This window comes from Dendrobates tinctorius, unplaced genomic scaffold (genome assembly GCF_039654945.1).
Source record: "Dendrobates tinctorius isolate UK_male_01 unplaced genomic scaffold, ASM3965494v1 ptg000384l, whole genome shotgun sequence".
Taxonomy (NCBI): Eukaryota; Metazoa; Chordata; class Amphibia; order Anura; family Dendrobatidae; genus Dendrobates; species Dendrobates tinctorius.
Genome location: NW_027362050.1, coordinates 1,913,830 through 1,926,764, shown reverse-complemented (window position 1 = coordinate 1,926,764; position 12,935 = coordinate 1,913,830). Strand labels below are relative to the sequence as shown.

At 43.3% G+C, this 12,935-nt stretch overlaps 1 protein-coding gene across 12 annotated transcripts in view; it reads right to left on the bottom strand.

Moving 5' to 3' along the window:
- MUS81 (MUS81 structure-specific endonuclease subunit) overlaps window positions 1-12,935 on the bottom strand; it is a 122,624-nt gene that overhangs the window by 33,493 nt on the left and 76,196 nt on the right. For 11 of the 12 annotated variants that reach the window (XM_073563219.1, XM_073563211.1, XM_073563220.1 and 8 more), the window contains 5 exons: window positions 6,759-6,940; window positions 4,922-5,051; window positions 4,276-4,406; window positions 1,072-1,170; window positions 312-392 (listed from right to left, as the gene is read on the bottom strand). In XM_073563219.1, the coding sequence (XP_073419320.1) occupies window positions 312-392; window positions 1,072-1,170; window positions 4,276-4,406; window positions 4,922-5,051; window positions 6,759-6,893 (576 nt within the window). In that variant the 5' untranslated portion in view covers window positions 6,894-6,940. Of the gene's footprint in view, window positions 1-311; window positions 393-1,071; window positions 1,171-4,275; window positions 4,407-4,921; window positions 5,052-6,758; window positions 6,941-8,105; window positions 8,197-12,935 lie in introns of all 12 variants that reach the window. The other variant, XM_073563214.1, reaches the window with a different exon arrangement.

Below are 12,935 nucleotides of genomic sequence, written 5' to 3'. Positions count from 1 at the left end.
TATATATATTTTTTATTTTTTTTTTTCCTTTTACTGTATAGAAATGCATTATATATATATTAAAAAAAAGATTGATGATATTTAGCAGGGCTTTATGTTTAGTAGTGTGACATACTGATTTAGTCCTTGGACTACACACACACTATTTAGTCCCATCATTTGCCAAATTAACATTTTATCCATCTTGCAATTGACATTTTTCCCAGCTAACACTTCAAACTTTAATAAAAAGAAATCTGGAACACAATACTTTAGAAAAGTAAATGATTTCTCAATTCGTCTACATGGAAGCGCTACTCTCCAGCTCTCACCAGTGTGAAGGACTTGTCGCACAGGGCCTGGGCCTCTCTCTGCAGCTCACTTTTGCTCATGTAGCCTTTAGAATTTGGATTCTTTAAGAAAAACATTTTTTGAAAAATATCATAATAGAAATGACAATAGTTGTAATGTCAGAAAGAGCTGTGGGGTAAAACAACATGGGATGGAATTAAAGGGGTTGTACAGCCTTGGGGCTCAAGTCTGCAGTCACTCTGTGCACTGTCAGGATTCTCCAGTGTCGGGAGCAGGTGGTGACAGCAAGTATGCGATTTGTATACTTCTGGTCACATTCCGAATAGACTTGTCCTTCCTCGCTCAGTTCACTTGTATTAAGCGAGGCCGTGCATGTCTAGTCGGCACGTGATCACATGTATGCAGATTGCATATTTGCGGTCACGCACTGGAGAATCCTGACAGCAGACAGTGCGCACATAGAGTCGCACAGAGTGACTGCAGAATTGGGTCCCAAGTCTGGACAACCACTCTAAATTCTCGCCATTACAGATAACATGTCATATATGATAATAGCGATATGATTAGTTCCTTTGGCCTGCACTTCCGTTGTATATTTGTACTGACCTAATTGGTTAATCATACTGGTAATAGATATCACAAGGATGGGCAAAAATTACATTTACTTTCAGACACATAATGTTCAATGATATGTTCAATATAGAGCACTGGTTAAGCACCTGAAGGGTGACGGCGAGTGTAACTTGTGTCTTTACCTTTGCTTGTATCTACATTGCTTACCTTGCTCTCCGTGTAGAGGGTGAGCAGTACTGCGTAACCTCCTGATCTCCTCTGTGGCACATACTCCCGCTGCTTTTTCCCATCCGTCTTTTTCTTTTTCTATCACGACACAAGCAATGTCCCGTCAGAGAGCATACGACATTACACGTTGCATTGGCTTAAAAGGAACCTGTCAGGAGTAGTGTTGAGCATTCCGATACTGCAAATATCGGGTATCGGACGATGCCTGCACACACACAAGACCCCCGGCAGGCCCGCACAGGCCCCCGGCAGCCGGCACAGGCCCCCGGCAGCCGGCACAGACCACCGACAGCCGGCACAGGCCCTCGAGAGGCCCGTACAGACCACTGGCAGCCGGCACAGGCCCCCGAGAGGCCCGTACAGACCACCGGCAGCCGGCACAGGCCCCCGGCAGCCGGCACAGACCACCGACAGCCGGCACAGGCCCCCGGCATGGGCCCCCGGCAGCCGGCACAGGCCCCCCGAGAGGCCCGTACAGACCACCGACAGCCGGCACAGGCCCCCGAGAGGCCCGTACAGACCACCGGCAGCCGACACATGCACTGTGCACAGGCCCCCGGCAGCTGGCACAGGCCCCCGAGAGGCCCGTACAGACCACCGACAGCCGGCACAGGCCCCCGAGAGGCCCGTACAGACCACCGGCAGCCGGCACATGCCCCCGGCAGCTGGCACAGGCCCCCGAGAGGCCCGTACAGACCAACGGCAGTCGGCACAGGCCCCCGGCAGCTGGCACAGACCACCGACAGCCGGCACAGGTCCCTGAGAGGCCCATACAGACCACCGGCAGCCAGCACAGGCTCCCGAGAGGCCCGTACAGACCACCGGCAGCCCGCACACACAGACACGCACAGTGTCCGCCCACGCACCGCCCACACTCTTCCCCCCTCCCGAAAGGGTTTTTTTTAATTCCAATATTTCTGTCCCATTTACTTTAATGGGACTTCCGGTATCGGAATTGGAATCGGCGATACCCGATACTTTTTTGTGTATCGGGCCGATCCATTCCGATTCGATACTTTTGAATATCGGATGGTATCGTTCAACGCTAGTCAGGAGCTTTAGGGTCATTACACAAATTACATTGCTGGACAGAGTAGTAAGAGACAGATTCACTCATTCCTTCCCGACTGCAAATGGACATGACATTGCCGAAAAAAATCAACTTTGAATCATTATACAAATTAAGTTGCAGGTGCCCTGAGGGCGGGACGATTCCTGACAAGTGCACCAATCCTCGGCATTATCCCCTGCCTAGCGCCACCCCCATGGGCTTGGGTGATGTCTGTAGAGAATCAATGCCCGCCCTCTGTGCACTAATAGCCTCATTTACATATAGATTATACAAGCAGTCCCTGTGACATGTTCACCTTAAAACAAAGCGATCATCAGAAAATAATTAATTATTGAAATCAGGGTTTTTTTTTATTTTGACAAGGGTTTTTTTACCCCATTGCAATCTTTATTAAATTATATATATAACCTGTATATTATAACAATTATATATATTATAACTTGTAATATTCTTAAAATTATTATTTAGAAAAAAATAAGGATTAGTAATCTCATATTTTTTTTTAAGCTCTGTACACGGTTGATAAGGAGATGTCACAGCTCACCTCCGCCCACTCCCTTCAAAATGATCTTTGCACACCCTCATTAGAGGCTTCAGGTCCTGGTCTGCTCACTGCTGCTAATCTACGTATATTGTTTCCTGGAGCAACAGAAAGTAAAAGTCTAAAATAGTCCCAGCGGCCAGTATGAAAATTGCAAGATTTCTATTTTTTTTCTATTTTTAATACAGATTATTATATGAAAAACAAAAAAGTTGCTCAAAAATGTAAAAAAAAAAACCACACAAAAACCTGATTTAAACAATAAGTAATTTTCTGATGACAGCTTCCTTTTAAGTGCTCTGGAGGATCCTGTCCTGCACTACAGACCGCCACTGATATGAGCAGACACTGTGTAATGCCCAGTTTTTCCTGTGGGGGCACTGCAAGGAAACTGAATACTTACTCTCAGGTTTTCCCCACAGATTACAGCTGAGGTTCCAGAAGAGGGAACACTTTGTGACCAGACTTTACAGTTCAGATAACCATATTGAAGAACAGGCCACAGTCTGAGCCAATCCTATCCAGAAATTGCAGAGTGCTTGCCAGCATTATGGACGGGTGCAAAAATGGAGCAATGTAAACTGGCTTTAATGGATCCGTGTGCACCCCATGAGCCCTAACCCTTCAAAACTGTAGGAAGTGGAAAACCCTTTTAAGGGTTTTGACCCTTTAAAGAACAAGGAGGAGGTATAAAAAAATCTTATAAATACGAGGAGGTACCCAAAAAACCTGTAACACCTTCTGGAAAGTTGGGCTTTTATAGTACAGGGATACACCGCTGGGGGAGCCCTTCTGGGTTACTATTCCAGCCGACATTGTTGGGGAAGGTTGGGGTTGGCTACAGTGATACATTTTTTAAGCATCGGATATGGATGATGTAAGGCTGAGTGCAGACGGAGTTTTTAGCCCTGCGGATTTTTCCGCGCAGAATGGAAGAAATCCGCAGGTCAAATTATCTGCATTTTTCCTGCGGATTTCTTCCATTTTTCCTGCGGTTTTCCCCCTGCGGATTTGGTGACAGGGGAGATGGAAAACCGCACAAAAGAAGTAACATGCTGCGGATTTTGTACCGCAGGAAAACCGCGCGGAAAGATCCGCAGCGTCTGCACAGCGGTTTTTTTTTTCATTGATTTTAAGGCTACTCTACATCACAATGCGGATATGAAACGTTTCTGCGCGGTAAAATCCGCTGCGGATCCGCTGCAAATCTGCATCGTGTGCACATGGCCTAAGACACGAATTTGCTGCGACTCGATTCATGCCCGACAAACGCAACCTGCCCCCAATAACGTGGTCAGATATACTGATTCAGAAGGGTTCCACAAATATTCACCTCTCAGCCAAAGACCGTACTACAACAGTTCTGTCCTCTAAAAGGGGCCTCCTTCTTCTGGGTACCCCCTCGTCCGCAGCTTTAGAGCGCTGCTGGGTACTCCTCCTGAGCTACGGCTCCTTTGTGCTGTAAATCCTTCATTTTTATCTATTTGCGGCATATAATGATGTATTTCAGTGATGCAGAGCCTTCGTATACGGTGCGCCCCGGCCACCACATCCACGGATCAGCACTTACTGTAGGGGACGGACCCTCTTGGGGATCTTTAGGCAGGTCGGCATATGAGGTAGGAAGAGGAGTGGAGGCTTTCTTCTGGTTTCTGTCATTTTCACGGCTGTTTGCGAGAGAATGAATTGGAGCATTGGGTCCTGCGAACAGAAGAGACCAAGTTAGTGTAAAGTGTAGACAAAAGTGCAAAAGAGAACAGGCGTTATAGATCAGATGCACCACTAGATGGCAGCAGGGTTAAAGACTTCCAATTGTACAGAGGCCATTTTATTAAACAGATCTGAGGTCTAAGACCAAGCATGGACATGTCTAGCGCTGCGCCCACGAGGCCTAAAGCACGCAGCGCTTTCACAATACAGCTATAGCAGAAGAAGAAAACGTCCCGGCTACCAGCTCAACCTCCGAGTGTCAAACGATCTGACATGGAAGAAGCAACTGATCTTGCAAGAAAAAAAAAAAATGACTAGTAGAAGCTTGAGTTTTGTTTTATGCTTTTTTTGCAAACTGGAAAAACGGATGCCACACTGATGGGGAAAATTGGATGAAAATTGGCAAAAGTCAAATCCAGTGCACTGACGCATAAAAAAAAAAAAAATGGACGACTGAATGAGGCCTAAATAAAATGCAGTGAGAAACGATCTGAGAGCGCTCGCACCGTGTTCGGCATAATGCTTTTCAAGCCGCTGATCCAACATCTTACAAATTCCGTCTCCAAAGTTTTGCAGGATTTTGGCTTCCTTCCCGTTCTGGAGGGGCAGAGGATACTTCTTCAGTGAGCTGATGGCCTGGGAAGAAAAGAGGACGTCACAAGGCGGAGGTCACAGTCATGACTTCAAGGAAAATTGGAGAAAATAGGTCGACAAACGAAAAAGAAAAAAAAAAAAAAAAAAAGACACAAGAGGACAAAGTGACGACGTCAATAAAGATGTACCAAGCAGTTTACCGGGTCCAGAGCCCTTTCCACATTTCAGACGTTGCATGAAAACTGTAGGTTCAGAGGTGACATAAATGTGAACGGGGCTTTATTTTTTCCTGCACTTTTTCTCCATAAAACTGCATTCACATTCTATGTATTCGGAGCTGATTTTTCCAAAGTGTATTCAAAGCGGGATCCGCACTCCTTATATGTGGAGTTTGCTGAGTTTTTGGTGCAAAAGGTGAAATCTGCACTGAAGAACTAGAGATTCTTCTTTAACAAAAATTGCAAAAACCAACAAAAAAAAACAAAAAACACAATTATGCTCGGACTATTTTAACCCTTCAAGGACCAAACTCTGTTATTCTCATGACTAGGTCAGGTTTTTGTGCGGTTAGTTGCAAGTTTCTTTGGGCACAATAGCATCATGTGTTTAATATTTTTGGGGGGACTTTTACAAAATAAAAATTGGCGGGGAAAATAAATAAAAAGGGGATCCTGAAAGAAACTGCTCCGAACTAGACACCGTACAATTAAAAAGTTTGCAAAAAAAAGACGCATCAGGGAAAGAAAAAAAATCATCCGAAATTGTTTCAGGAAAAGAAAAACTCTTCCAAATAAGGAGGATGCTGCACAGAAAAACTGTCATTTCTGACTCCATGTGAACCCAGCCTTACACTACTCTATATGGTTTCTTTCAAATAATAATAATAATTAATAAAAAATAACATTTTGTACGCCGGCGTTTACACATTTACCTTTTGGCAGGTTTCTTCCCGCCAGCCACGGTCACGTGACACTAGAAATAGCAGTACCCACCCCCTTTTTCAGTAGTGCTGGGGGGGGCAATATTAATTTTGCCGCAGTATTTTGATCCATCTGTCATGAGAAACCCCAATTCACCGATTTTCCTATTACTATAACCTGTGCTCAATTGGCTGAGCAGCCCCCTAATCCGGCAGGAGATGCTGGGGTGTGTTCACACCAGGCAGCCGCCGTCTGAATGGGGCTCGCAGAAACACTCAGAATGGTCTGCAATAAATCTGCTGCACGGTGAAACGGGAGAAGAATACACGAGGGCACTGTGTGTAGGAAAATCTGCAAACCAAGCGCAAGAAACCTGCTTTATTGGGCATGTTGCTAATCTGATATTGATCCTGAGTACTAATCATAGACCCAAATAGAATATTCACTAACCAGCACTATTAAAAGAGTATTATACTTGTCCTATCCAAAAAAAAACACCGGACAGCACACCGACCAATATATTGGATGAGATTCATCCATTCAAGTTTACGGATGAGCAAAAAAATAATTAAAAAAAACCTTGGATCCCGTATGGATCGTCCCTGTTGCATCCGATTTTTATGGATGTGTTGCCATTATTAACCTAGGATACTGTATTTGGTCATTTAAAATGTAAAGTACTGATGCATAAATATGGGCACACGGGTGATAATCGGGTGACTTTTCATCCGTGAATCTGACCCTGGCCTTATACAGACGATGGTTGTCATGCAACCTAGTTGTAAAGGGTTAATCACCGGTGTGGAATACTGTACACAGATTGTCTTACCTTTTGGTACACAAATTGTGTTTTCAGCCCTTTCTCCGCAGCTGAGTCTCTCCACTCGGTCAGCCATTTCAGAAACAAAGGGTTTGGGCACGGAGACAAGGGCCGCTTACGTCCAAATGTCACCGGACCAGGCATCTTCTTCTGTCGCTAGTGCCAGCTGGATATCCGATCTACCATATTTTCTGTCAAGAGTTTGATATATGTTATATTAATCAGTAAAGGTACCAAAAGGCCACATATCCATATGTTATACTATTCAGTAAAGGTACCAAAAGGCCACATATCCATATGTTATACTATTCAGTAAAGGTACGTAAAGGCTACGTATTCATATGTTATTTTATTCAGTAAAAGGTACCAAAAGGCCACATATCCATATGTTATACTATTCAGTAAAGGTACCAAAAGGCCACGTATCCATATGTTATACTATTCAGTAAAGGTACCAAAAGGCCACGTATCCATATGTTATACTATTCAGTAAAGGTACCAAAAGGCCACGTATCCATATGTTATACTATTCAGTAAAAGTACCAAAAGGCCACATATCTATGTTATACTATTCAGTAAAGGTACCAAAAGGCCACATATCCATATGTTATACTATTCAGTAAAGGTACCAAAAGGCCACGTATCCATATGTTATACTATTCAGTAAAGGTACGTAAAGGCTACGTATTCATATGTTATTTTATTCAGTAAAAGGTACCAAAAGGCCACATATCCATATGTTATACTATTCAGTAAAGGTACCAAAAGGCCACGTATCCAGATGTTATACTATTCAGTAAAGGTACCAAAAGGCCACGTATCCATATGTTATACTATTCAGTAAAGGTACCAAAAGGCCACATATCCATATGTTATACTATTCAGTAAAGGTACCAAAAGGCCACATATCCATATGTTATACTATTCAGTAAAGCTACCTAAAGGCTACGTATTCATATGTTATATTATTCAGTAAAGGTACCTAAAGGCTATGTATCCATATGTTATACTATTCAGTAAAGGTACCAAAAGGCCACGTATCCATATGTTATACTATTCAGTAAAGGTACCAAAAGGCCACATATCCATATGTTATTTTATTCAGTAAAGGTACCAAAAGGCCACGTATCCATATGTTATACTATTCAGTAAAGGTACCAAAAGGCCACGTATCCAAATGTTACATTATTCAGTATAGGTACTTAAAGGCTACATATTCATATTATATATTATTCAGTAAAGCTACCTAAAGGCTACGCATCCATACAATCACTAAATACACAGTTCAGATGGGGAACAAAAAAACTGAAACTTATTTGAGGCACATAAAAAGCGAGTCTTTGCTATTTTACTTGCTTTGTATACAAGGCTTAGTCCATGGGAGACCGAGTTGCTCTCTATAAACCAGGCAACCCTTTTTCCCCTGCAAAGTCAGGATGGGGAGTGACTAGAATTCAGCAAAAAAAGAAAAAAAAGTAATCATATACTGTCCATATTGTATACGTATTTGTAGAACGTGCTGACTACGTTAGTCTTGAAATCCTGCAAGTTTAATAGACGTAGTTGGAGTGATCTGCTGATCACTGCAGATTTGGCTTCTTTAAACCCTAAAAACCCCCATACACATTACATGAAAGCTGTCTGACACCACTGATTTCAGCAAAACTCTGACCATCTGACATGTATGTGAGGTCTCCAAACTCTCCCCCAACAGATGATGGGGGGGGAGTTGGACTTCTGGGAGAGGTAACAGCGTCTTCCTCCTCTCTCCCTGTTGAAATGCCAGGGAAGTTGTGAGAGGTTCAGCTGACCGCTCTCCCATGTGGAAGGTCAGCGTAAGAATATGTTCACATTCAGTCTTTTTGTTGACTTTTTGGAGCCGAAACTAAGTGGAAACTCCTAGTGTTTGAGGAGGATTTTGGAGTTTCCACTCCAAAGCCACAGCATAAAGACACAGTGTGAACTCACCTTCAGGGTATGTCCACACAGTGCATTTTTGAAGTTTTTTTTTTACACAATAAAAATGCAGAATGTTGGCTACGTACATTACTACAAGTAGCAATCAGTTTTGATCAGAGAGTTGAGGCGTGTGCACACAGCGTCTTTTACACGCTGGCACAATCCCGGAGTTTTTCCAGGCTAAGTGGCTTCAGGAAAATACAGACAGTCTTTTTCCAAAAGCAAGTAGGAAGACACTCGCCATTGGGCTCTGTTCACACTTTCTGTGTATTTGCTGCGGTTTTAGTAAGGAAGCTGTTTCTGCTTACAAAAAGTCTGCGTTTGTGCGTTTTTTGCTGCGTTTTTATTGTCTCTTGAACATATTGATAACGTTTAATGCCCCCCAAAAACGCATGATGCAACTTCCTTAGATTTTTGCAGCAAAACCTGATGCCTGCATTTTTGCTGCGTTTTTGCACTTACTCATTGCTTTCTATGGGTGAAACAAAGGCTGCAAAAACACTGAAAGAATTGTCACGCTGCAGTCCGCACTTTTGTTGTTTACTTTATTTAGTTATAGCAGGGTTTTTGTTTATTTTGCTTCTTGTAGGTTTTTTCAATGTTTTATGGCCAAAGTGAACATGCGTTTATATGCTCTGTGTAGACCAACTTTAACTAAGCTCAATATTTGTGTTTTTTTTTTTCTTTAGTTTGCAAAAATGCAGCAGTTGTTCAAATCAGTCAGAAATTAAAAAAAAAAAAAAAAAGGCGTGCATGAGATTTCTGACGTCTCATAGCCTTTGCTGGTACAGAAAAAACGCAGCTTAAAATTTGCATAAAAAAAAAATGCAACATGTGAACATAACCTTACTATTGTTAAGGCGCTCGTTAGTATCCCAGTAACTAATGAGCAGGGAGGCTGTGGAACTCCGTCAGGTGTACGCAGCAGAGCGATCCTCAGATCATGTTGGCTCTCTCTCGTGTATTTCCTCAGCCCAGGCCGTCTACATCTCCACACTCACATTCCTGACATGGACATGTTGCTGCGTTAAAATAACACATTCTTCAGCATTTTTTTTCACCAGCATAAAAATAACTTCTGCCTTTCTGTGCTGTGAAAAGCATCTTGGCAGCTCATCAGAAGAACTGAATCTCTGGGTTTATGGGGGAAAAAAATGTCACATCCCTTGTCATTCGTATGGGTTCAGGCACTGCATTGGGTGTTGGATATTTTTTGACTTCCCCATATAAAAGTAGTGGACAACCCCTTTATCTAATGCAGCTCCCTGTAACATTGGTGTTATTACAGAATAGATTGAACTAGCAGTCTGTCCAGTAGGGGGCAGCCTTGAGGTCATAAATTATTCTAAAGCACTTAATAGGGGATGTTCAACAGAGGGCTGTCGGCAACCTCTTTAATAAGGTGAGTTTTAAATCATAATTGATATTCATGTGTATTACTCAACTAATGATAAAAGTTATTCGGGCCTTATACAAATGTGACACCTGGGTCCTTTGCATGTGGGATGAGTATGTCTTACATTAATACCACGTGCCTAAATCGGCACGTCACTTCTGCATGAAGCCCAAATATCTTTTCTCTAGGCCTAAGGCGTGCTGCTGCCGGAAGAGACGGAGCCTCGTTCAGACTCAAAATAGCACTTTATATCATGTGAAAAGATACCATTCAATGTGTTCAATTTAAAGGGTTTTTCCCCATAAAGAAAAGTTGATTTTAATCAATAGATCTTGGAATAATAATTATTTCCACAATTGGATTTGTTTACATAAAATGTTCCTGTGCTGAGATAATCTTATAAATGTGCCCCTGCTGTGCACTGTGTAATCGCTGTGTCTGACCGTACAGGAACATGGCCTGATCATACCACAGCTCCTGGGTGGGGGAGGAAGGAAAAGAGTATACAGACATTGCAGTGTGGGATCGCAGATGATTCTTTCTTTTACGTGAAACATTGTTAAAATACCTCCCTGTCTGCTTTTTAATCTCACAAAAGGAATCAGCTGTGATCCTGTGCTGTGCTACCTGCATACACTCTCCCCCCGCCCAGGAGCTGTGGTATGGTCAGACACGGCCATTACACAGTACACAGCAGGGGCACATTTATAAGTTTATCTTAGCACAGGAACATTTTATTTAAACACATTCAGTTGTGGAAATGATTATTATTCCAAGATCTATTGATTAAAATCAACTTCTGTTCCCGGGAAAACCCCCTTTAAATGGACGCTTGCCGTGGATCTTTGGTTGGGCGGCTGTGGCGCAGAGGGGACGTAGCTATGTGCGGCTCAGGCAGCTCGGGGCTGAATTCTATGTGCTGCAGGAGCGAGGAGGTAAGCAGTGATCAGGTGCGCACATTGTGACAAGCGATGGAATAAGCCTGCCACTACGCTGCGACATACCACGTGCACCTGCGTCTTTACGCTTCTACTGAGATCGGGTGCACACCGTACAGCCACCTGCCCCAGTCCAAGGACCGCACTTTGCTCAAATCTGCTGTAAGGCCTACATAAACACCTCCTCTTTTGAGGAGTACAAGAACAGGTTCTTTATTGTAAAAGCAGTTAAACCTTCAGAATTCTCTGTTAAAAAAAAGTCATGACAAAATAACACAAGAAAGAACTAGATAACCATATTTTGGCACGTGACGGGTGCTGCGACAGTATGGAATCACTTAATAAACCCCACCAGCATTTATGTAGAGAGAACAGAATATCGGCAATCGCTAAGGTTAAAAAGGGAGAACAAAAAGAAAAAAGACAAACAACTGTAATTCCAGGAGGGACTATACATGGTGAGTGTTTATTTTCAGGTAATCCACTCATTCACGCGGGTCTATAAATGACATCATGGGGGGACCGAACGTAAAATAGAAACATGGTGCAGACTACCGCTATCAGCTTGTTAAAAATGATATTGATGTCCCAACTTCTACATATTCTGCATAATGCCACTATATGGATCCCTAGTTCTTATTTTCAGAAAATTCATAGTATGTTTCGCTCTTTGATTTGGGACAAAGAGTCTGATGGGCTGGCGGTCCCCAACGCGTTACTGAAAATTCAAATAGTGCCATGAAGCTGATAACCTCAGGGACACCATGGAATATCCCTATCCATCTGGTTGAACTAAATAAGGTCGTGGATAAGAAATCAATATGCCGGACACTGGCATTACTCTATAAAGGTGTGGGAATGTCGGGAGGATACTGGAAAGGAATTCTGTCTATCATAAAGAAAGTCTAGAAAATTGTTATTCAACCTGATCCCAAAAAAATGTCTATTGGGAATATTAGAGGATGACATGGAAGGACAGAACGCACCAGACATGGAAATTCTCAGAAGTCAAGCGAGGAAGCGGCGTCCAAAGTCCAAGACAACAGATAAGGAAACCAGAAATGGGGCTGTTACCGCAGGATTGCAAAACCCCTGATCAACATTTCCTAATCACGATGCCTTTTACTTTGGCAAGATTTGGGCACCTGCCTCTTAATAACTTTGGCGCTTTTTGATCTATGTGACACACAGGATTTTTTCTTTTTTCCTACTATGAGTAGACGGCATAATTCTAAAACACCAATATGGGATCGGTAGGCACCCAGCAGCCCCTCCGATCAGCTGATATCTGCTCCAGCAATGTGCGCCGCAGGTTAGCTCCCTCTTGGTTGCACTAGTTCAGCAAGCGCTGCAGAGCCTCGATCTCATGGTTCCTAATGCCGCATCCTGTGGATAGGGGAAAACTGATAATTCTGGGAATAACCATTCAATACCTCACTGGGGCTCAGGACCTGCAGTCCTTGTTTTCAGCTTGGAAACTCAGTGTTATGTGAGATACTTGTTCCCTGCAGCGACGACCTGCCCTGCCCACAAAGCAAACAGCCTTGAGATACAAAATTAGTAATGAGGCTCACTTATGTGTTCTGCAATAAAGTCACAAATACAATTCAGTGCTGTGTGTGCTCACTGCAACTTAAAAACATGGGTGAGAGATGGAGGCTTTAAAATGTCACAGTCATTTCAATAAATATCAGTGCACAGACTAACATCGCTGCAAACTGTCGTGTGTAATCCGTTATAGAGCAGCTGAGATGGATTACAGGAAGTGGGGGCGGGCCCTGGTTTCTCTACAGGAAGTGGGGGCGGGTCATCTCTCTACAGGAAGTGGGGGCGGGCCCTGGTTTCTCTACAGGAAGTGGGGGTGGGCCCTGGTTTTTCTACAGGAAGTGGGGG